The 25,256-nt window shown below is 43.5% G+C and overlaps 1 protein-coding gene across 4 annotated transcripts; it reads right to left on the bottom strand.

Annotated features, from left to right (window-relative positions):
- Nucleotides 1-1,635: 1,635 nt before the first annotated feature.
- Nucleotides 1,636-22,815, bottom strand: TRA2B (transformer 2 beta homolog). Of its 4 annotated transcripts, none has more exons than XM_067002050.1 (10): nt 22,657-22,815; nt 15,677-15,810; nt 13,636-13,701; nt 11,550-11,712; nt 10,542-10,730; nt 9,003-9,118; nt 7,669-7,752; nt 3,717-3,779; nt 2,870-2,943; nt 1,636-2,036 (listed from the first exon to the last, which is right to left on the bottom strand). In XM_067002050.1, the coding sequence occupies exons 1-10, from the start codon at nt 22,690-22,692 to the stop codon at nt 2,026-2,028; spliced, it is 936 nt and encodes a 311-aa protein (XP_066858151.1). In that variant the 5' UTR covers nt 22,693-22,815; the 3' UTR covers nt 1,636-2,025. The 4 variants fall into 4 exon arrangements, with proteins under 4 accessions (XP_066858151.1, XP_066858153.1, XP_066858152.1 ...); XM_067002052.1 differs by lacking the exon at nt 13,636-13,701 and adding an exon at nt 16,066-16,344 and having other exon boundaries at nt 22,657-22,806; XM_067002051.1 differs by lacking the exon at nt 13,636-13,701.
- Nucleotides 22,816-25,256: the final 2,441 nt, after the last annotated feature.

Here is a 25,256-nt window from a genome sequence, read left to right as displayed (position 1 = left end):
GCCACAGTAAAATCTGAAATGGATTTAAAAAAGCATCTAGACATCTACAGAAGCTTCCCTTTACCAAACATCCAGCATACTGATGTCAGCGTTCCCGCCCTCTGCAAAGCTGCAGCAGGTAGGGCTTCTTTCTTCAGCCTCCAGCCTGCTGCCTTGTTTCACGCAATTGCACAGAATTTGACAAAATGTCCTTCTGAGAGCAAAATGGAAAAGCAAGTTTTTTTCCTACATCAGTACAGAATATAACCAGAAATGAGTACACTGCTGCATCCACATGAAATATACTCACTGTGAACCAACATGGAAAGGTCAATGCATTTTCTACCATGTGGTACTAAAAGCATTAGATCATAGATCCAACAGCATAGACTTACTATGCAGTAAGATGGTAGTCGCCCAGTCTTTTTAAAATGTAACAGATAACTTAAGAGCTGAATACTAAAATGAGTGATCCAGTGCCGGTTTTTAAAATGAAAATATAGCCTTTTTTCATTAAATAGCTATGAGGAACCTGAAATTCAATTTGTCCTTTACATGACAGCAAATAATTGGTTGTCCCTAAAAGAACTGGGGTATAGCTCAGACGCTATGCACGTACTCGCTGAATTAAAGCCTTTGGTTTGTGTTAGGTTGACAGGACTACTAGAGCAGCTCCCACAGGTTACACATTTCTGGGGGAGTATGACAAGCTTACAGTAATAAATCTTACCACTTAAATCCTGACCTGCAATGGCTCTGGTGGCACTTCTCTTTCTCACCGAGTGCCAGCACAGCAGTTCATACAGCCATGTTTTGTGTTCTTAAAAGTAAAAGGAAGACTGCGGGAACAAGTTTCTGATCATGGATCCTCTCCTCTGGTGCGACCTCCTGGAAGTTAGCCATATGAAAGCCTTCGCTCAGTAGCGCTTAAAAGGAATCCAAATGAGGACAAGTGTGAGAGCCGGTCACCTGCACTACCAGGCTGAGGGAAGTTCTAGTTCAACAGTGCTCTCAATTCTCAAACGTAATTTTCATGCAAGTGTATGATGATCATGAATCCAAGTAAGCAAAACGGGTACGTTTGACTATCGTAAGGAGAAATCTGGTAGGAAAGCACCACTTGAGTTATATTGCATCCAGCATTTTACTCACATATGCAGATAAAGATGTACTTCTTAAAAGGACAATTGTTGGTGAAGAAGTGAAATCTAAGTAGTCTAAATGTTATGACATTGCCTTTTGTAAATGTATGGTTATCTACTTCCAAAGACAACCTCCCCCATTTCTGAGAGCTCCCTACTTAAAGGTCTGTATTGTACATGGGATAAAGAATTTCACAGCTCACCCACCTCAATCAAAGCTCAGCAGCATTAACTTGAGTTTACAAGAAGTCTTGCTCCATGTCTATCTACAGTGTGATAGACGTTTCGATGTTTCTTCCTCCTGCTACTGTACAAGTTTCATATGGACTTCTCTATGCCCTGGATTTACAGACCTGAAGACATTACACCTAGAAAGCAATTACCCAACAACACAGACAGTGTGAATTTTACTTCTGGACTTTTTGCTATGGTTTCGTTATGGAATACCATGTAAGTGCAGTAGTCCCCTTTCAATATGTAACTTAGACTTGGAAAAAGTAAGTAGGAAAAAAAATCAAACTTCTTTTTATTTTATTTTTCACTTTTTGAAAGCATTTTACACAGGTTTTGATCTTCAGAATACCTTGGAATCAGTAGAAAAAACTAACTGAACAGTTTGTCTTTACAATAGAAACCTTTCAGGAGTCAAAATTGAGACTAAAAAAATACATGCAAAACATACTCCTTTCAAAACACAACTTGAAACAAAGCACCAAACTACACAAATATGCAGAATGAAACAGCATTTAACATCACAGAAGTAGTCTTCATAAAAGGTGTAAAAGTCACCTATTCACTAGGCACTGTTCACTTGTTTAAACAGAAGAGACAATAAAAATATTGTCCACAAACTTGCAATTTCAACTCAAAGGCTGTAGCTAGAAATTCCTCTACATGTCATGCTTTAATAGCGACCTGAAAAAAAAACAAACAATATATACAATTAGACTCCAAGTATCAACAGATTTTACAAGTTCCATGTCTAATGTTACAAATGTGCCTCAAATCTGCAAATTCAAGTGCCCAGTGATTTGTCTACGACAAAGTACGACATCAGTACTCTTCTGTCACTAAGTTCCTTCCTGAAGAAAAAGCCCAGTTCTGGCTGATGTTTCAGCGTGCAATACACACTGTAACAGGGGCTGAAGCTACTTTCCCTGTGTATCAGGAAAAGCAGTTACACTTATTTTCATCTGGACACAAATGGTAAACATGAGAACAGAACCTATTCATTCCAGGTGTATCCATTACAAAGGGATCATGCTAGGAATGCTACTGTGTTTTATTAGCTTTCTGCAAAAACGCAGCTTTATCCTTCATGCAGATAAGCAATTTGGAGAAGAGCACTGTTTAGATCCCAGATTCAGTTAGCCTTCTCTTCAGCAACTTGTCAGGAATTTTAGTTCCAGTATCAGAACCTGCAAGGACTGACAATTTGGCTTTGCTGTCCTAGACTTAACCAAACTGTCAACCTGCTACAAAGTGCTGTCGTAACTGGGTTCCCAAGAAAGAAGTGCTACTTCAGACTTTTTTTTTTCTTAAAAAAGTGGTATTACCTAGTTTATTTTGTTGCAAACTAAATATTTGCTCTGCCCTCAAGGTTGCCAGTTGCTCAATGAAACTTTAAAGGGAACCGTGGTTCAAAGAAAACCAATCACACTGAAGTTATTAGGGGACAGAAAAGCTCTAAGGAAGAAGTTCAGGCAAAGTGGAAATTTGCTTTTGACATGAGAGCTGTAACTACTCACGAGGTGAATAGGATCGAGATCTGGATCGAGATCTGTAGCCCCCTCGACTGTAATATGGGGATGGTGATCTCCTCCTGTGGAAGAAAGCAACATAAACAATCCCTTCATTAAAGCCTGTGGCAGATGAGTGTCAGCAGCTTTTATTGGGTATCTCTCAATCCTGCTATCAGGAGCATAGTTGGGGAAGCTAACGAGCACATGAAGAGCTGATTGACATTTATACCGGATAACAGAGCAAACATTTGAATTTTCTTACCCTTTTTTTTTGAGCAAGCAGTCAGATTAATACTACTTTTGATTAATAAAGGAAATACGCTCTCTTGTGTTCCATCTGACTGTGTCCAAGTGTTGTGTTTCAAGCCAAGAGCATCCCAAACAAGCAGAGTAAGCCAAATCACACCTTAACTTTTAATTTAAAGTACTTGTTCTGGATGAAGAGTTGATCTGAACAGCACTCTCTGCTGTCACCTTGCAAATCCCACCCTCATCTCTACGATACTCTTCCAATCCAGGCAAAAGTTTTGCGTTTTCTTGCCTGTTTCCACTAATCCCCTAAATTGTCATTCAGGGAAACCATTCAGGACATTAACTTCTTGCCATAGATCACAAGATTTTCCCGTGCAAAGCTGCACTAACCTGACCCTATACTAACCTCACCCCTTTACATAATGATGAGGGAGCCTTTGAAATTAATTGTATTGCTCACTGCAAAGTGGCAAGCATTCAGCAGCCACCCGACTGCTGTTAGTGTGTTTATAGCTATCCAAGAGTGGATTCAAACGTCCCCCAAATACCATATATGAATATCTCTATTGTTTACCAGACACCACAAGCTTTCCTGTTGTACCTGTAAAACTGATCTCTGTCTTGAACAGCTCTCCATCCTCCTCCTCCGCCACCGCCACCTCCTCTGCAAAGACAAAAGCAGATCAATTTTAAAAATTTATAAAGTGAAGTAATAAAAAGATTGCCATACAAGCAAAAGTATTGTCAAATACAGGAAAATGATGTGAAGACAAGAAAGCATCTGGTACCTACACTGAACAAAGTTACTTCCTCGTTACACTCATTTTTGCATCACTGGAATGAGCTGGCTGAATTCAGTGGCAAGGAACAGGTAAGAGAGGACTCACACTCAGCTGCCTGATGTTGTATTTTACAACGGCATACTCTCTAACAAGCAGCAGTTAGAGATTGGTACAGAGCCTTTGCTTCTAAGAGCATTCCTGTTCTCAGATGCTTACCCATTCCAAGCAAGCAATTATTTATTTGTTTTTTAAAGCAGTGAGATCAGTTCACTGTCCTGAGGAAACACGAGCAAGTTGATTTCAAGGTTGAGGCAGTGGCAAGGGAGACACCCTTATGTTTTAACACTTCACTTAATCACGCTTAAATAAGGGCATCTTCAAAACAGCAGTAAAACTTCTCACTTAGAAGTTGCACAGAACTGAAACAATAGATTGTAATATTGAATGATATTTAGTGACCAGTCCAGTACCTCCACGGATTTAGATACAGCTAAGCATTACTGGGAGGAGACTGCATCAAGCTTGCATTACAGAACAGGGATGACCACCACAGATGGCTCACAGCAGCTCAAAGAGGCTGTAATTTTAAGACAGAAAAACCACCACATTTCCAGTCAGCAGGTCTATTTTATTTTATTTTTTTTTCCTCTTCTTCCTCCAAATGTCCTCTCTCCCCATTTGGTAGATAGCCAGTGTGCATACTTTTTAGGTTATTCTTCAGTTTACAGACACTTTTCCAGACAAGACTAAGCATCCCACAGCAACATGGGGAAAATTATGGGGAAATTAAAGTTTTAGTATGAGAACTCTGTCCTGAAAATGCCCTTAAGGTTTCTCTACACAGCAGGCGAGGAAGAAAGAAAATGCAAAGTAATTGTTACCAATTGATTTTCTGGGAGCAGAGTACAAAACAGATTTTAAGTTTATATATCCCCCTAGACCCTTTCCTGTCAAGGGAGCACCCATGGCATATCATAAATTAATTGAGGTCGGAAAAGACCTCTAAGATCACCTGCTCCAACCTTTAACTTTGCACTGCCAAGTCCACCATTAAACCACGGCACTAAGCTCTACATCTACATGTTTTTACATGCAACACTACTCTTCTCTCTCCTTCAAATGACCAACACCTGCAGGATAAGAAGTAGGTATTTTAACTGGTACAGACCATGGCATTTGTCAAGTAGCCATGTGCATTTATGGCTTATTTTCAATCTTTATCTGCTGTATTTCAATATCTGCAACATTAATATCCAAGAAGACAAAGTTTCTGCAGGAAGCTTTAAAGAGAATTTTTTTTCAGGGAATGGAAATCATTCTTGCTGGACCTGTCAATACCCTGAATATTTCTACCCCAAAGCCCTAATTCACACGACAGACAGGATGGGAGAGCACACAGGAAGGTCAGAACATCGCCTGGAGCATGACTGCCTCAAAAAGCTGAACCAAAGCATAGCCATGAATACACTACACAAACTAGTACACTAACTGAAGTGGTCCATCTTCTCACATCACTTCTTACTAGCCTGCTTTTCCTCTCCTAATCCACATCCTCCTCACTATCAGTCGTTCACTCACTATCAGTCTCTGCAACTATGCTGACTAGCACGCACCCAGAAGTGAAGTAATTCAAACTTCTGATGATGCTTTACAAAGATCCGAGCCACAATTCACCATCAGGGATAACAAAACACCTGGTAACGGAAGACTTTTGTTATACCATAACCTCAACAAACAAATTACATTTCAAGAACACACAAGCAACAAACAGCAGATTTCAAGGACAGCCAGTAAACCTTGACAAACCCTTAAGAAAAAGGAGATCCATACCATGAAGTGCAAAAAAAAAAAAAAAGACCAACAGTACAGAACTCTCGGCAGACACTCCATAGACCCACATCTTCTAATGGTCCTTATAGGCCCTTGCCATGTTGAAAGGTTTACATCAATCCCCCACCAGGGGGGAAAAAAAAAAAAAGGAAAATGGGAGAAACAAGCTAGAAGCCCCACTTAACAGATTGTTTAGCAGACTATGTTGCAAGACACATGTTTTCTGTTCCCCAGCATTTTGGGGAGCTGCTTCACGCAATGTCTTAAAAGATAATGAACTGAAATCCAGCAGGTAAATTAAGTGTGACAGTGGTAGCTATCCTGGGCAAGTTTTTGCACCTAGTGCCCTGAAATAAACAAAGTTTGGTCAAAGATACACTTTTGTGTCACAGCTACTTCATGAAAGCCTACATACAACAGCTGGCAAGGCAAAACCAGTAAGTCTTGGTGTATGCTGTCAGATTTATCCTGCTACAGTTCTCCAAAACACTCAAAGCTGCTGACACAGTAGGGAAATGGATAGAGGCAGAAAATACCCTGTGTTCCCAGAGCCGTGAGCAGAACACTTGTGTCTCCTGCATTCACTGTAATGAGGTGGAGCACCCCTCCCTGCCTCCAGCAGGGCTGAAGCACCTGAAGAAGCAAGGCCCCTGCTTTAAATCAGAAAAGCAAGGCAGGGAGGTGAGAAACAGACAGAAGCAATGGCTAAAGGTAAGAAGAAAAAGTGTCTGAAAGTAGGAGGGGAAAGAAGGGACAGCTGCCCCCAGTGACTGAGGATCACCATACAAATACCGATGTAAGCATACAGAATATATTTCTTATACACGTAGGAAGGAACAGAAGAGCACACTGAATGCTAGGAGGATCACAGAATTGAGTATTTGCATCACCTTTGAGGTGTAATAGGATAACACAATTCAAATGCACGCATCTCCAATGCGCTGTTGTCAGCAGGCAGAGGTCACAAATGCACCCAGCGCCGACGCATTACAGCTAGCCGAACAGCTCAGTACTGCTACACGTACTGAACACAGGTTCCGCAACCATTTAAACTGACATTGTTCTTAAACACTGGGCAATTACAGATAGAAAAAATGAATTGTCATCTTGCTGTCTGACCTAATAGCATCCCAGTCAAATTCTGGGAATTTCACATGGGACAAGCTCATTTCGCAGTCAAAATGGAGAATGCTGAAGATAAGCTAGCTCTATCGCCAAAACCAATTAAGTACCAGCCGCATTTTCAACAGATTCTGTACTAACTTCACTAACCTGACAATCTATGTTGCCACCTGAACATTCACACCTCTTTTGGTGAGGCTAGCTACTGTTGAAAACTTAAGTTTGGACTGAAGACAGACAGAAGTAAGATATGCAAGTCCTTCAAGTAGATCATCTACACACAGCCTGACAAGAGTATGCTAAAAAAAAAAAAAAAGCTTTTTCATGAAAATGTCCAGTATAGAACAGGTAATTTTCCAACTTCTGATTCCTCATTTTTGGCAATGCTTGAGATGTCCATTGTTAATAGGGGATACTGGTGGCCACTGAAATTTCCTACTTTTCTACTACGCTCAGAAAGTAATTTGGCATTATAACACAAACTCTAATATTAATGAGCACCTGTATTCCCACCATTTTAATGGTAACAGAGGAATCAACAAATAATTATTTTAAAAAAAGAGTACAGAGAATGTTACTTTATTTTTCAACACTTACTGCTGATTGAAAAAAGCATTACGGACTAACTCTTGCTAAACAGCACAAAGTATATCTCCGACCAATCTCATTTGTACCAAGTAGTCTTCTTGGTAAAGATTTTGTACGAAGAAACTACAATTAAGATGAGCCTAAGAACATATTGGCATACTTCTAAAGGTAGAAACATAGATGAGAAAGCACAGTTTAAGCAGTAGTCCAGAATTACCAATAGTGCCTCACCTATATGATCTGCTGTAATAGTCACGATCATCATATCCTCTATCATATCCTCTGTCATAGTAATCTCGTCGTCGAGAGCTGCCACTACAAGTAATGGAAGAGAATTACATTTAATAAAATATAAAACATTGTTTGCAGTGCATTCAGGCAAGTACATGCCATTTTAACTGGCTTAAATTACTACCTCCTGTCCTCACAGTTTAAGTGATGGCTGAGTTTCCCACCTATGCAGATGGAAACAGATCTACTTAAATCATTGCTTTTTAAAATGCTTGAATTTAAGACTGCTACTTTCCTCCCTTGTCTGAAACCTCTTAACCTTTGGATATTGCAGGCACATGAGGAATTCCATTCTATGGCAACTCCTCGTTCACTTTTAACTCTCAGAAAGCTAATTTTAGAAGAACTTCTCTATTAAAAAAAAAGCTTACATCATCAATACATCAGCTACACAGCCACCAATACCATAAGCTGAGTCTTGGGAAAACAATTGGGAAACCACTTGGGAAAACAACTCACATTCTTGGAAACTTCGTCAAATGTTTACACTTTGGATAGGGTAAACTGCAAAGCTGCACAATAGTATTTGTTGATGTACTCTTGAAAACTAGAGCTTGCAAAGCTATTAGCGTTTCAGAACACGTAGGGGAACATCCATTAATCAGAAACAACTTGAAATAGTTTAGAAATTAACAAAGATTCTTATTGCAGACTTAAATGTTTAGATAACTCATGTTTTGGCATAACTAATGAACATAGGTTTCTGCTTATTGCAATCCAGACTGACACTACATCAGTCTCTGACAAGTGCTACATAAATTAACACCTTATAACTAAAGAGTAGAAAGATGCATATTACTATTGATAGCAGTCCGTGTGCGTTTTTCCTTTTTAAAAAGGATCTGAAGAACCTCTTTTATCAGCTGAGTTTCTAGTTTTCTGAGGCTTTGCCAAACAGCCACACCAGTGTTAGCACATCTCTTCCTAAGGAGACTTGTTAAAAATATGATTAGGCATCAACGATTTTCGTATTTTAGTTCCCAGTACTGAAACATCCACATACTGCGCAGCATGCAAGCCAGAAGCAAGGATATATGTTCTTCTTGTGCCCACATACCAAACTACATGTAGACGCTAACTTTCAGAATAGCACGTTAATATGCTGATAAGCCTGATAAATTAGGAAAAACACACAGAAACAGGTCTCAAAGGAATATATACAAGAGGTGTTCTGTGTGTTTTATTTATTTTAAAACACAGGACACAATGTAACCTGGCCCTTATTGTTTTAGGAAAACCTTGTTTTAGGAAAAAAAAATCAGGAGGTAACTTACTAAGTTGGTCTTCCCATGTAGATTCCAGGGGTAGGTGTGTGAGGTCTTTTTGTAATGGAGAAGTCTACCCGGATTCTTCTTCCATCCAGCTCCATTCCATTGGCACGTTCCTTTGCCTAAGCAGAGATATAAATACAATTAGCTGTAGGTATGAACTTTAGTACCAACACAAGTTCCTAACCACTGCATGAAATATTTAGGAAGGCCTTAGAAGAGCTCAGTTAAGACCCAAGTCTAAATTTCACATATGCCCCGTACTTAAATACTGAACATAAACTCCTAAGACATTCTAACCAGCTGGATATAAGCCTCAGTAATTACTTAAAGGTGACTTACATTGCACGAAATGCCTAAGAGGAACATAATTTACCAATTGTTTCACTAACTGTTTTTAACATGATTAAGAGGAGCCTTTGAAAGTGCTTGTCTGGGGAAATCGTAACTACTCCAACATGGAACATTAAACAGAATACACTTAGAAGTTAAGTCAATGTATCAGTGCTCTTTTAATTTTTTCCCCCTCAAAGACATTCTCAAAATCTACCATATCACTGAATATAGTAATATTGGAGCCATAAGCAAACATGAAGTAAAAAGCCTGAAACCACTGTTTTTTTTCTGCCAAGTAGCATAGCCTACATTCAAAGATTCAACCTACCATGGAAGTCTTATGCCGAATTTGGGAAAAAAAAAAAAGACACTCCAGATGGTAAGAATTGGAACTCATGCAGAAGATAAACCTAATCAGAGCCCACAGACACAGTGCCATCCAAGGCAGGCCCGAGAATGGAATTGTATTCCCCTTCCCCTGACCGTTCCGTAGCACTTGTAAGCACACTCGGTAATCTATTATGTGGTATCGACACCACTTCGATTCACCCAGTCCCTTAGGGTTTCCAGCAGTCACCTGCAGAGACCAGGAATGCCAGAAATATTTGCCTGGCCTTCTATTTTCATAAAAAACTTCTTCCCCCCCCCCTTCCTTCTGAAGCTCTACATAAGTCAGCAGGATGCATGCTCAAGCTCCTACAGGGCACCTGAACGTTTGAGAACTGTGCAATATCAGTCTGGTGCACTCCGAGCAGTAATACTAAACAGAGGGTCATGTGGAGCTCGGAAAGAACTTCCATTTCATAATTTGAAGAGAACATGTGTTTCTATTTTCTTTTTCTTGCTGGCACAGTTTGCACCATGCTAGGCTGAAGATTGCTTTTGTGACTTATACAACAACTCAGCCTGCACTGGGACCAGAATTCATGCCCTTTCACTGTTTCCTCTGGTACACAGAAGATATCTTTTGAACCAAGACACTGACATTTATTATGAGGTGCGAAGTTTTTTTTTTAGGCCCTGAGAAGGCAGGGAAGATAAGATACTGTGACATTAGCTTGCATTATGATCATTTCATCTAGCCAAACGGATTAGCGCAAAAGGTTCCTATGCCACTTCAAAGGTCGAACAGAAAGCTTTCCCAGGCTACATCCTGGGACAGGCCATACATCCCAGCAAACAGGCCATACAGCCCATACCCCAACCTACTTCCTTAGCATCCTCAACGTTTTCAAAGTACACAAATGCAAATCCTCTTGAACGCCGCGACTGCTGATCGTACACAATGGAAACATCAGCAATTGGACCATACTTGGAGAAAACTTCTCTCAGATCTCGTTCTGTGGTGTACAGACTCAACCCAAATACACCAAGACAACAGTTCGGGTCAGGATTTGCCTAAGAGGAGAGAGAGAGATCAGAATAAAAATGCTTGCATTTGCAACGCATGGTATTTTACAAGCTTGAGTCCCTCAAAATATCAGCAACAACACACTGCTTAGATTGAGGTTGGATTAATTTGCAAGTATACACTTCTATTACAATAAAACTTACAGATATACAAGCCCCCTTTCACAGAAATACTTTGCATTTCTCAGAGTCCTGTACCAACTATAATGAGAACACGCAAAGTTACTGTACTTGAAGTCTTCTCTCCAGAGAGAGTGGGTGACTACTGACTACAGATACAGAGAAGGGCCTGGATCACATCTTTGTTTTAGCTATCACTTGCCCCCTAACTTTAGCATGAAATTCATTGCTTTCTGTCAACTGAGACTCTCAGCAGCTAAAATCAAGCTGGATTGCATGCTCTCACTTAATAAAGAGACCATCAAGACAGCTTTTAATTAAATATTTTAGTTTTCTGGCCTTTCTCAAGTAAAGTCCTCCCTCCTCATTCTACCTCTGCCCTTCACTGTATACAGCTGCTCGTTTATTACAGCACATATCCTGACATCAGCCTGCACTGGTACCACTTCTGAAGGCATATGTTAAAAAAAAAGACAAACCAACTCACCCCACAATCCTAGGCAAACTTACAGAGATCCAAGGTTTACCAAAAACCAAATGACAATTAACCTCACCAGTATCTTTTAAATAGACCCGTGCAGGAAGCAGAATGATTTTGTGGAAAACCCCATGGAATGAACGTAGTGACTTCAAGACATACTCAAGCCTGTTTACACCTCCTCCTCCTCTCCCCTGTAGCATACGTACCCTGTTTCCAATATGGCGCCTGCGAGTAGACATGGGGGAATGGCTGTGACTGTGTCGTCGCCGATAATCCCGACTGTATGACCTACTTCTGGATCTCCTGTGAGAGCGGGAACGAGAGCGTGACCTTGTGTAGTGTCTACGGGAACTCCTCCTTGATCTAGATCTGAGAAAAAAAAAAGGTAGTGTTTTTTCCCTGGACCCTTCAAAAACAACACAGATATTCACAAAGTCTAAACAGCCATTTTTTAAGAACCTGTGGTAGGTACCACACAATTAAGACATAATCAATTTAGTCACTAATCTCAAGGACTGACCGCTCAATCTTTACAATTAGACTACTGTAGATGCTCTAGAGTGTATCTACTGCAAAACAGTAACCTCAACATCCACTTCAATTAGCTTTTAATTCCTCATCAGCTTCTAACTTTCTAACAAGGATATCTTGGTTTGAAATAGTGTATGCTTTGAATATCCACAGCATTTACAGTAGCATCTAAGTAAAATTAAAATAGCTGAGAGAGTTCTCTCTGAAAGACTTAGCAGAAAAATGGAACAGAAGTAAACATTAAATATGGCCTCACATCAAACATGCACAATTGCAGAAGTGCACACTTCTACTTATTCCAGAATAACACTGCCTTCAGTGACACAGAAAAGCAAATATATTTTTGGGAGTGCGTAATTACAAGCACGGGAATCTGCTAAACGCATCTGAAACAGTGCATAAGAGGGCTGAAGAAATTAAGTGGTAGTAGGCTTATTTACCTTACGGTATTTCAATAGTTATTTAACATCAGCTGTTCATAAATGTTTACATGTTCACCCTTCACGTGTATTTAGGCAAAGGTGCAACTGCTCCCTAGTTTTGGCCCACTTCTCTTTGGAAGCGTTCTCGGACAGCACCAGGTCTGTGGAGCTGAGGCCACAAACACTGCAGTTCCTCCTACTACACCCTCAGCTCTCCCAGCACGGGCAGTCTTCACTGAAAAGCTGGGCAGGCACCTACACTGGAATATTACGCCCGAGCGTGGTCTGCTGTTTGCAGCCACTAATCTGCATGTCACGCAACCACAAAGAAAGCTGCTGCAAGGCTTAGAAGTACACTAAACAGTTCGATATTCAAAGGCTCTTAGTCATAAAATATTAATCTACATACCCTTCTTTACACCTTAATTGCCTTGCCCCTGTTTGTGGAAGCTGACTGAGACCAGAAGCCACCGCTGCAGAATCGTGTTTCACAGTAAGCCAACCAGTGCACCGGCATGAATGCCGCTCTCAACCTGAACCAGTGTTTACTCTCCTGAGCATTTAACAGCTTCTTCCACTGTCAGGCTTTGTCACCAGGTAAGTGTCACCACACAGCCAAACTGCGGGACATGCTCTGTACATTACAGGCCTCAAAAAAATGCCTTTGACTTCTTCAGAAGCGAGCCAGCTAGTTTTGTCTTCCTCGACCTGAAGCATATGCACATGTCCCAGAGAAATGACTTCAGCTAGACCCCTTACGTACGTAGACCCCTTACGTATGTAGAAAGAACAAGTGATATGGGGGAACAAAGCTAAAAAAGAAAAAAAGGAAAAAAAAGAACACTTCCCTGAGGCAGGGAAGACACTACAGAAAGACAATGAAGTAAGAACATAAGTGAAGCTCTACACATGCAAAGCCACATTTCAGCCTTTGATAAAGAAAGCCTGAAGACAAACACAGAACCGATGTTCCAGGTTACAGTATGCATCCTTAAAATGAACAAAAGCTGGACCCTCCTAAACTAGACAAAACACTGAGAGCAAGGCTTATTTTAAATAGGAACTGCTTATATTGCTGCCTTAAGTGCAAAGAATTGTTTAGATTTTATGAACACACAGAACCAGCTGAAGACAACAAGCTTGCACAGGGTTTCCACTATACTGCGGATGAACACTTCAGTAAGAACAGCTTTGGACTTTTTAATCAAGTATGTCCACACCCCAACTGATAAATACGCCAGGACACAGATTTGATCGTCAATCAACGTTTAATTTATGAAGCTAGTGACTCAGAAATATATTTGCGATGGAAGCTACCACGAAATATGAAAGATCTCACAATGTTATCTCTGGTGAGAGCCAGTTGGGTGACCTGCTCGTGATCACATCCAGATGAGTGATGGCACTGAAAATAGAATCAAGTATATTGGTTCTAGACACATGCCTTGACACAATTCCGCTCAAATCTGCTAACGAATCAATTAACTCTGCAACATACTTTCAGTATTTCCAGCTGCAGGAATTTGCAGGACAGCTGTTAAATGCTCAGGAAGCCACGGTAGTCATAAGCATCTACTGTTGTTCATCGAAAAGCAAAGTGCCAGATGCCCGGGTACTATTTAAAGGAGTCCTTGCAAGAACAAATTATTTGTCTGGTCACTTCAGACTGCAGTCTGTGTGTGTGATTGCACTCCTACGTAGTACTGTGGTTATTTGGCAAGTGAGAAGCACACTGCTGGAAAGACCATGGAAGCCCAAGGGGTTATGATTAGGGTGCACAAGGGCATGCTGGATTGTCCTGACTCGCTGGCCACTTTAAAAGGCAACAGGTTTGCCAAGGAACATGTGTGGTCTCCACCTTTCGGAGCTGTTAAAAACTCAACTAGATAAAGCCCTGGGAACACTACCTGAACCCCCACCCGACTGTCTTGAACACAGGTTTGGACCAGACCTTTCCTAGGCTGTCCTACGAGTCTATTGATGCTAGCAGTTCCAAGCATTTCTTCATTTAACCTGACATTTGTTCTCCCACTGCAGGGATTGTCAAGTGTATAATCTGACACTTGTGACTGTGCCTGAAATATACAGAAAAAACAAACCCATTTCTCTGCTGTCAAAATTCCTAAGTGTTTACCTTCTCACAAAAGCCTTTTAAACCGATCATTTTGATCTTGCAAGCAGGGATAAACACAGCATTCAATACTGTTTTCTATCATGGGTGACTGCATGATGTCTTCCAGAGATGTCACCCTTCCCACACCCTTACCCCCAGGCTTTGTTAAGCCTAATTCAGTGCTCATACACAAAAATGTATTGTGAGCGGCTCAGCTGGAAACCCCACCACTGAAACCCGAGCTTTTTTTGGTTGTTTTTCTCCTCTGAACACTTACAAATGACTAAAGGTATCATCAACACATTCATTTCCGTAGTCAGCACTGACTTATCTGGACTCTCCAGAAAAAAATAACGTCATTCAGCCATTTACATGCTTTGCTGCCTCTCCATTCATTTCTTTTTAAATACGTACCCCTTACACAACACCCCTGTTAAGTCCAACGCTAGGCGGCTACCAGTGACGTTTATCATCTTATTTTTAGGCTACCGGCACATTTTATGTCTCAGTTAGAAGCCTGTTAACAGTTTCAAGAGAAATCCTGTCACTGCATAGTCTGTTTAACAGGTAAGCGTAAGGATTGGTGATACAGTTCCAAAGGCATTTCCACAGCATCCACTTGTGGAACAATGACAGTAGTTACGCTACTTTCTCCACAACTTTTCTGAGCGCTTCGGAAGCTGTCTCAAGTTTTTCAGCTTGCTAGTTTTCAAGTTGAATTAATACATATTTAGAAGGTAAGACACGTCAGTTGAAATTCACATTTATTATACTTATCTGCGTCTTTCTCGTGGAATATACCAACAACTACTCTGGAAGCATCATTGCTTCCAGTGAAAAAAAACCTTTAGATTAAGGTGACCTAAAGTGTAAAATATGCTGATACACTAATTTATTTTTTATTTTTATATAGAAAAAACAAGATCTAGAGCTCCTAGCGCTTTACGCTCAGAAGCTATCCTTTTTTTTTTTTTTTTTCCTTTTTTTAAGATAGACTTAAAAGGCAGGGCACCTACACACTCCTTCGGCAGAGATACAAGCCTACGTAGCAGAATACCTCTCAAAAAAAAGCTGCAGAGAGATCTAGCTCAATAGTTTAGCTTTTCAAATTCAGAAACCACACATGTCCCTTTGCATTCCGCGTGCACAGATCACCAGGTACCTCTGGAAACAGAACTGGGCTACAGAGGACTTCGGTTCATCTCTGACAAAATAATCCAAAGACAACTGACTTGCAAGAGGAGGAAGAGGTAAAAAGTAAACTCACCTGGATTCAGACCTGGATCTAGATTTTGACCTGGAACGCCTTGAATCCTCCTTAGATCGAGATCTTGCAGGGGTGTGCCTCCCCGACTTGCCAGACCCATGAGCACTTCCGCTTCTGGAAGCAGAACGGGATTCCTGCACGCAGATATTGAAAGCCTAATTTGTATACAAGTTCTGGTTTACCTAAGGTCTGTAAACAAGCTCCAGTGAAATAAATGGTAAAAATTCATATCTATGTGTCCGGGCAGTTGGCATTAGAACTGCCTAGATTTTTAAGAAGTTTTTCCCTGGTAGACACTTCTTTACCCTGCATATACTTTTGCTATTAAACAGATAATGCATGCATGTTTAGCAAAATATACAGGGACACATAAACAGACTAGTAATTACTTAGCGTAGTGCTTTCAGATTCCAGATTACTTCTTATCTTAACTTCATTTTTATTCCTTTTCTTCATTCTTCCGTTTCAAATTCTGACTTCTTTCATCTTCCCCACTTCACACAAATTGCTCAATATTCTACCAAGTGGGACTTCTGGTCTGATAATTAGCATGCATTCACTTTCTTTTTTTTCAAATTTCAGCTTCACTTATTCCTGAGCTTCAAATAATTCTCATTTATAAAACTTGTCAAATGGCGACTTCCGCATTTTCCTTCTTCAACATTAACCTTAATAGAAAAAGAACAGGATGAAGAATATTTAAAAACTCCAGGATAAAATCTAGTGCCAAAACTGAAACTAGAAAAAAAATGTTCTGCGGACTTTTACTATATATGCAGTTCAAGAATTGAATCTACTGAATTCCCTACTATTTTATAAACAGGTTCAGTCAATTCAGTTTAACTTTAAGCACTAAGCAACTGGATTCGCTATTTATGCCTACATTTAATAGCAAGTGCACAACAGATCAACTGAGGGTCTACTGATCGATTCCAGCATTCGGAAACTCAAATACTTTGTCAGCCACACACTCAGACAAAATCAACGAGAAGTGCCGTAAGCCAAGCTAAGTCCCTGCTGCGGCCAGAGACGCCTCGAACTGCCGGGATTTGGAACGCAGAAAGCACAGCGTGCTCGGTCTCTCCACGGCTTCACTTGGTGTTGTCCTGGGGGCAGCCTTCCAGGCTGGAAGCCCGGTGTGAACGCTGACGAGCACGCTCACGTCTACGCTGCCCGCGCAAGTCTGATTACAGGCGCGGGGCTCGCGCTTCCAAGTGAGAGCTTTCCAGAGCGAAACCAGGCTTCTGTGCAAAGCGCTTGCACGCTGAGCTGGAACAACAGCCCTCCTGCTCTATTACGCACTTCTAACCGACTTCGGTGGTGACCCAACCTAGTTAGCGCTTTCAGCTTTTATTTTTATGTTTTGAAGCAGTATAATGCTCAACTTCAGTCACGTGGCTTAAACACTTGGCGTGAACGCACTAGGAGGTATTACTTCAAGAGCTTAGAGGAAATTTAGAATTCAGCGGCAAAAATCTATTTGGTCTTTTTTCTAAGAACGAACAATTCCAAATTTTGTGACAAGTCTGAGCAGGAGCGCTTACTAACAACATCGGACTACCAGAATTTCTTCCAAACCACTTGTTTTTATCTCTGTAACATCTCTTAAATCTGAACACTCAACTTTATAGGCATTTCAGACTAAGCATTCAGAAATTCATTAGCCAAACCGATATTTAATTGTGCTTAAACCACTTCCATATGACATACAATCACGTTTAGCTATTCACAGTTGCCTACCACACTGTTAACAGTTGGGGTGGAGGAACTTGCAGGATGAAGCACATTTTGAATCAATACCGAGAGCAACAGAAATAAAGCAAAGTTGGTCAAGGCCCCATTCTTTATCAAAATGTGTAAGGAAGTGTTTTAAACAACAGCCACCACACTTACAAACCCTGCAGAGGGCAGTGCAAGTATTGAGAACTAAGTTACAAATAACAAGTTCACCCTAAATCCATTACTACCTTCAAAAGAAAAAAAAATCCCTGGAGATGAGTTCTGAGTAAATGCATTAAGTTAGCCATAAGAAGCCTTTAGCGTTCTTAAGAGTTAGACAAAGCAAGATTTGAAGAACAGATAAAAAACAGAACTAAGATGTTGTTCTTTAGAGGAAAACCACTTCCATTCTCTAGACATAACTCTTGGCAGATTCAAGCTAGGCAGAAGGAGCAATGCCCAAGGACAGAAGCTCTAAGGCTGGGAAGGACACGAGGAACGCACGGTGCTGTGGGAGGGAAGCAGCAGGGAGCACCTTGCCCACGAGCATACTGCAGACCCTCTTCAGAGCTTTCAGAAGTCAATAAGCTTTGAAAAAATATAGTGAAGTGGTATTCGCATAAGCAAATGACTGAAGTCTTCATCTCGCCGATAGGTTTTTTTTAAAAAGGATAATCTTTGCTATGTTACGTTGGCATGTGTGTGGAAACTGGATGCCTAGCATCGGAGGAAGGAATTTAGGAAAAACCCGAAGACACCTGTGTGTTAAAACAGAAAATTAAACAGCTGGCTTATTTTCCTCTACCAACTTCAAACTTTACAAAATCTTCCAGTTTTTCAGCCTTCGCGTTTTGTTTCCGGACCATCCTTCTCCAAAACCTTTACCTTCTGTCACATTTTACAGGCTTGCATCACTTCCTCCTCACTTCCAGCCTCAAAAGGATCTGCTGCACCTGACCTTTTCTGGGTATTACTGAGACTGGTAATAGCTCCTGAAGTTTCAAAGCCATTACCCTCCCCACCCTGCCCCCAAGCAAACCTCACCCACCCAAATTTTGTAACACCAGGAGCCTGCAAACCCTGCACTTGGTGTGTGCCCCACTGTACTGATGCCCGCTGAGGGTTCACACAAGCCTCTCCCACACTTGGCTTGAAGCGGAGAGCAGCTACTATTTGCTTTTGTTCTGAATACTGTGTTTTCCTTTTCTACTTTTTGCTCTCTGTGAATTTTAAGCTTTAAAAAAAAAAAAGAAAAACAATTTCATGTCATGACACGTGGAAGAAGAGAGATGAAAAACTTTTGTCCCACCTACATGCAAACACTTCTGGAAGCGGATCAACGCTGGTGCTCACCATTAAATAGCCGGTGTTTCTAAGCTTGACTTTTTGAAGTGCAGATTTTAACAACCACCAGACCCCTTGATCTTCACCTGCAGCTCTTCCCAGTCATCAGGCGTTACTGGAATTCAGGGGGAAGCCCTGAAGTCCAGGGTTGTGGTTTCCAAATTATTCTTTCCATACTTTAGGCATATTAAAAACAGTCTGGAATGCTGCATGGAAGATATTTTAACACCTCTGAGCACATTCGTAAAGACAGGTTACAGTAACCTCTAAGCTTGGAAAGCCACAACAGCAGAATGATTTTGGGGACAGGAGATAAAAATTTCCATGGGCAGGAGGAGCTGTAAGGTACGTGAATGAGGTCCACGGGTTTGGGTTTTTTTGGGTATTTCTGCAATCCAACTTAACTTCATGGGAATGCAGGTTACAGATTTCAGTTATTTCACAACTTGAAATACAGTCAAATACAATTATTAGTATGATTTAAGCTAAGTTTATAGGGATTGAGCAATTTCCACTTGTTTTCCAAAAGGCAGAGCCCCCCATTATGCATTATCTAACGTGACTGCAGATTTATCCCACATGCAAGGGGGCTAACTCAACACTCGTTCAACCTTGCTAGTACTGAATCTAGCAGCTGATCCAAGAAGAAAATAACAGCTTCTGCCTCTCACCGCGAAGCACACGATCACCAGATCGCTGCTGGGGGCTGGGGATCCGTGCCGCAGATGGAAAGCAGAGCAAGCCCTTTTGGCAGCAGCCTGCAGAACAAGAAACACACCAGTGTTCTGCCGAGGCCCCTGTTAAAGCCGATTTATAAACAAGAAGCAGTACTAATGCAAGGTAAATTCAGGGATGTGCCATTCAGTAACTATTATCTGCCCCCAAAAAACTCTAAGCAATGCCTAAATGTTTTGATTTAGTGAACAGTTTCCAAGCTCCAAGAAAAAAAGACAGGAGGGTGTTCTGGAAAACAGAGCTGATCTAACAGACCCTCGGCGCCAAGCCCGGCTTCCTCCCGCGCCGACCCGGTGAGCGGATGGGTGCGCGAAGCTGCCAGGAAAACAACCCCTCTGCAAAAAGGGAGCAGTTTTCTGACTGCTCAGGGTACTGAATCGGCCACCAAGAGGTGAGATCCAGCTTCAGCTCATGAAGGAGGCACACAGAGAAGGACCTGCCCTTTTGGTGGCACCAAGCTACCAACCAGGCTGTTCCAAACCTGGCCACGTTGCTTCCTTAGGCCACTATTTATTACTAGAGGCTGTACTTCCAAAAATGCTGACCAAGTACTTGAAGGAGACCTATAAAATGAGTATTTGTAACATTCAAGTGCTTCTGACCAAAAAAAAAAAAAGACTACTGTATTAAATACTTTCTGATAGGCAGATACCAAGTAATGACTACTATTACTAACGCATTCACAGGATGAGACTGGCTAGCTGCAGCTTGCAAATACTCGGAGAAGAAAGACTTTCCTTCAGCCACCCTTCTTTCCAACCTGCCCATGCCTGAATTACACACGTTTCAGTGAGCACAACTGTGATGAATGAAAACAAAAGTGTCTTTAAAAAGTGGCCATTTCCTTCAGTGCACTGTCAAAAATCCATTATTTGAAGTATTGGTAGCATTGGATAATTTATGGTTTCTTCACTTTTTTTTTAAAAGTTTCTAGAGTTTAATCTCACCATGATGCATGAGTTGAAAAATAATTTGACAGGTTGTTTTTTTTTTTTAAACCTATGCCATGAAGTCAGTTTAAGGTTACGCTGCCTCCAAAATGGGACACCCCATTACTTGGGATAGCACCTGGTATTTCTTCTTCATCCCCAGTGCTGACATTAGGACTTGTGGCTACACCATCAAGTCAAGTCTGCAAACCAACGCAGCTGGAAAGGGAATCAGAAAAAAATTCAGCTGATTCAGTTCCCAGATCTGACTGACTGACTACACAAACAGCAGTACAAGGGAGGAAGCAGGAACACACTTTCAGGAGCACAATTCTTGTTGGCAGCATGGACCTGGAACAGCTTAACAGACAGTTGTAAAGTCATATCCTAGATTATTTACCCAAGCAGTGTTCCTACTCTGCAAAGCGGAGACTTTAGTGCTTCCAGCTTGAAGTAGAAAGCCATTGACTCAGTAAAATATAAGCCTTAACTAGGCAAAAAATAACCATATACAACACCGGTAACAATATTCAAAAAGCCACTCCCGATTAGTCTGAAATAGAAGGCTTGTAGCTAAACGGTCCTACCTTTTAGTTTTAGGAGCACAAGTATGCTGTATACAACTTACCTATTTATGAATCACAAAAGTTCAGTTACAGAGAAATAACATTCTTCTAAACAAGCAGATGCAGCTTATTTTAAGCCTTGTTCATGGTGAAAATTGTCCACCCATGACTTAAAAAAAAAAAAGTGCACGAAAGATAAAAATAGAGAAGAATATGGGGACAACTGCTGTCCTATCATCCCCTACAAAGTGATGTTTCTAGAAGACTTTACAGTAACGGTTTTAACATTTGCATTCATCCTCACTGCGAATACAATGCGGGTTAGCCTGAGAAGCTTTACCAAAGTTAGGCTAGCATTTTAAGCAGGTTTTCAGCCTGACTCACACGACAGAAGTTAGATCAACTTTTTAAATTAACATGCAGGAATCCATCTTGAGCACGAGAAGGAATGCTCCCTTCACTGAAAACATATCTTCATGTCGCTCTTAAAAGCGGTATCAATGAAAATGAGATTCACTGGGGCAGAACAGGTCTGTAATTCTTCAATGGCAGTCTTTCAGTGTCCAATCCCACCTAGCATTTTCAGCTTCCAGGAGACCAAATTTTTCTAGCCTAACTTCCTCGAAGCAGTACCGCTCACATTCTCAGGCTTAGCAGAGTGAATCTGAAGAAGAAAGCGCCGCATTCACCAAAGAAAAATGCTACAAGGCATAGCAATTTCTCTCAGGATTGTTATTTGATATTTTAGTAGATTAGTATTCAATATTTTTGAGCACTCTAGTGAAGGTTTAGCTTCTCAACTTCCTGCCACCTCCACACCTCCCTCTGATGCTGCAACAAGCTAAAAAGCTACAGGATGCTGCTGAGAGAGACAAAACACGGTAACGACCCCTGGACCGCACTTTATTGTTGTGATAGGAGTTAAAGTAAAAAAATCAAAGCCCGATTCACTAAAGGAGGAACAGCTACGGGTACACCTGCAGCTCGGATTTCGTTACCGACGTGAAGCTCAGCAAGCCTGCGGTATTAGCGGCCAGGCGGCCCCCCGAGGCCCCCCGCCGCAGGCCGCACAACGCCGGCACGCTGCCCGAGCACCGAGCGCCCCCGGCTTCACCCCGCGACTCCTGCAGCCGCGCCCGCGTCTAACGAGAGGCCCGGCCAGCGGGACGCGGGGCTGCGACCGCACCGGGAGGCGCAGGCGGCGGGTTACGAGAGGCCGGGGGGGGGCAGCGCGGGGAGGCCGCGTGCCCGGGAGCGGATCGCGGGGCGGCTGGAGGGCGAGGATGCCGGAGGATCCCGGAGGATCCGGGCTCCCCAGCCCGAGCCCGCCGTGCCGCAGGGGGCCGTCCCCGCCACGCTGGCGGCGGGGCAGAGGCGTCGCGGCGGGGCCCGCCCGCCCTCGGCCATTTTGTCCCTCTCGGCGCGCCCGGTCACCAGCCCAAGATGGCGCCGGGCGGCCCCGCCGCGCGCCCCCCTCCCTCCCTTCCTTCCTTACCCCCCCCCCCGCCGGCCGCCATCTTCCCGCGCCGAGCCGGGCCCCGGTCCCCAGCGGGGGCGCTCCCCGCGGCCGCGGCCTCCCCGCGCGGCCCCGCCCAGGCGGCGGGACGGCGGCTGGGAGCGGTGCGTGGGGGTGGGGGGGTGTACGCGCGGGGCCGGCCGTGCGGCGCGGCGCGGCTCCGTGTATTACCCGCTCGCCGTAGTTCTGCTCGCCGCTGTCGCTCATGGTCCCGCCGCGCCGCTCCCCAACGCCGCCGCCGCGCCGACACCACCCGACCGTCCCCGGCGCCAGCGCTCTCCGCAGAGGAAGTGACGTGAGACGCGCGCGCGCCACGCCCCGCCCACCCCGGCGGCGGCTCGGAGGAGAAGCCACGCCCCCTCACCCCGCCCCGATGAGAAGCCACGCCCCCTCGCCGCCCGCCCCGACGTTAAGCCACGCCCCCTCACCGCCCGCCCCGAAAAGCCCCGCCCCCTCCGTTCCCGCCCTGAAGAAAAGCCCCGCCCCCCTCCGCCAGCCCTGAGGCGAGGATTCCCCCCCCCCGCCCCCTCCTGTGTGCTCCCCGGCCGTGCTGTTCATCCCCTCCTGCTCCTTCCCCAGCCCCCTCCGGCAGCCAAACGTGCAGCGGGCAGCCTCCAGAGACCGCCCTGTCCCGCAGCATGGCCCCGCTCGGGGCTCGCTGCTCCCGGGGGGGACGTGGCCGGCGGCTGAGAGCGGGGCTGGGGCTGCCCCCTGCCTTCTGCCCCCCCCCGGGCTGCCCGCCTCCCGCTGCTCCCAGGCACGGCCAGGATGCCAAAACGTGACCAGGGAGCAGAGATGGCACACGCTCGGGGGTCCCCTGCTGCCTTTAAAATAAACCCGCCTTTCCAGGCTGGGTGTTTATTGCGGGAACGGTTAAAAAATCGCTGTGATTGCGGGGGGTTTCGTGGAGGAAGTGCTGAAAAGCACTTGTTTAGTGCCGGTTTGGGACGAGAATTGGGCTATTTCTAAAACACCCACGCGAGGGCAGCACAGGATTACCGCATCTTTGCTGAATCCTTGAGTCGTTTTTTCATAAAACGTGCAGGAGTGCGTCTGTGGGGAAACACAAACCTTGTCCTCCCTCAGAGGCACTGCCTGCCGCTGACTGCGGCCGCACCAATTTCTTTTTATTCTGCCTTCACAAAACGAGCAAGACGCGGTGGTTGTAAAGCACCATCATCCATCCCTACGGGGGCAACGTGGCTCTGCCTGTGCATCTATCAAACAGGGAGACCAAAATCGGGTAATTGAGGGAACTGCCACTACTTAAAATACTGCCCCCCGGTCATTGACTTGTCCAGTGCTCTTGGAAGCAGAGGGGCTGTGCGAGGGTGGAGGTGTTCAGAACAAAGTGGTCGGTCCCCGTTGGCACCTAAAGCGGCACCAGCAGCTCTACACACCTCCCCTGAAGGCTGAGATCGAGCTCTGCTACTGCTTCCACCTGGCACCAAAACAACAACTTCTTTTTTCACTTAAAGGCGTTTTCTGTGTAGTGAGAGCAGGGATAATGCTGTGCACACAGCCTGCCATTAAACAGGCAGCAAGGCGGAAAGCTGGACAGCCTGGTGTCTTTCAAGGGTGGGTTTTTTGTTTCTCTGGTTATTCACCACACAGATTTAAAAGGTGGCAGCCGGGGGCTCCAGCAGTAAAATGTTAGGCAGCAAAGTGAAGACAGTGATGAGGCCAACGGCGAGCTCTGCTGGGTGGTGAGCAGCTCTGGCTCTGCAGATTTCCAGGTGATGGCTCCTGAAACGCCCAGGGGCCATTCAGCTCCATTTTTCGATTCAGTTCCCTTTTTATTGCCTTTGACACTCATGAGAAGAGACAAGCTGGAGGCCGCTCGGCTGCCTTCCCTCTCCCTCCCAGCCCCAGAACATGAAGATGAATATATCAACCGAAGAGGAGATGAGCAATATTTCCTCAGCTTTCACTGGTTTAAAGATACCACAGCTTTTTTTTTTAATGCTGCTTCTTAATGGTTTTATCGCAATGTGTTGCAGTCGTCTGGCCTTGTGGCACAGTTAGTGATACGCTGTGCTGTACATGAGCAGGCCTGGAGGGCTGTGGTCACAGAAAGCACCTCCGAGTTTACTGAATCACTGAAAAGCTCACCAAAATCAGTTTTCTCTGTGCGCTGCTTGTAACAAAGGGAAAAAGGAACATCCTGTACTGAGCGGGCAGAGAGAGGCATCTGACATGAGCTGTCATAGCCGGTTAGCATTCAGGAGCATGACCTAGAAATTCTGGGCTGTGTTTAGAAACCGTAATACTCACCCAAAATGCGCAACAGAGGGTTTTGGCTGAAAGCATCTGAATTCGAGGGGGAATCTGCATGTCGTTGATGTGGGACTCGAATGTGTGCAGTCTCGGATGCGTGTTCACAGGGATGGTATCTGAGAAAAATCCAGCATATCGGGAATATTTCCACCTCACTTGGATTTCAAATATTTTGCTGCCTCAGTAAAAAGGAAAGAGACTGAGCAGGTAAAATTCATGGGGAAAAAATCCATAAATCCTACTCCCTGTGTCAAATTTACCCCTCTAGGTGTATCTGTATATGTCAGATTTGTCTCCCCACATCAAATTTTGCTTTAAATAGTGCTAGGTTGGGAATATCAGCCACATTTCACTTAGTTATTACCACTTATTACTCACTTAGTTAGTGCCAAAGTTATTATCAACCCCCGAATGAGCATCACCACCTTGCCTTTTACATCATAAAGATCTACATGTCAAAGTAATTATTTTTTCTCATCTTGCATTACTCGAGG

This window comes from Anser cygnoides, chromosome 9 (genome assembly GCF_040182565.1).
Source record: "Anser cygnoides isolate HZ-2024a breed goose chromosome 9, Taihu_goose_T2T_genome, whole genome shotgun sequence".
NCBI lineage: Eukaryota > Metazoa > Chordata > Aves > Anseriformes > Anatidae > Anser > Anser cygnoides.
This window is presented reverse-complemented; position numbering and strand designations above follow the sequence as displayed.

Bases quoted from the DNA above. Each gene is read 5' to 3' on its own strand.
- TRA2B (XM_067002050.1), bottom strand. From the start codon at position 22,692: ATGAGCGACAGCGGCGAGCAGAACTACGGCGAGCGG. The intron at 10,731-11,549 runs GTACGTATGCTA...CTCTCCTCTTAG, and splicing joins GGCGCCATATTGGAAACAGG to GCAAATCCTGACCCGAACTG. The intron at 7,753-9,002 runs GTAAGTTACCTC...CATTACTTGTAG, and splicing joins TACATGGGAAGACCAACTTA to TGGCAGCTCTCGACGACGAG.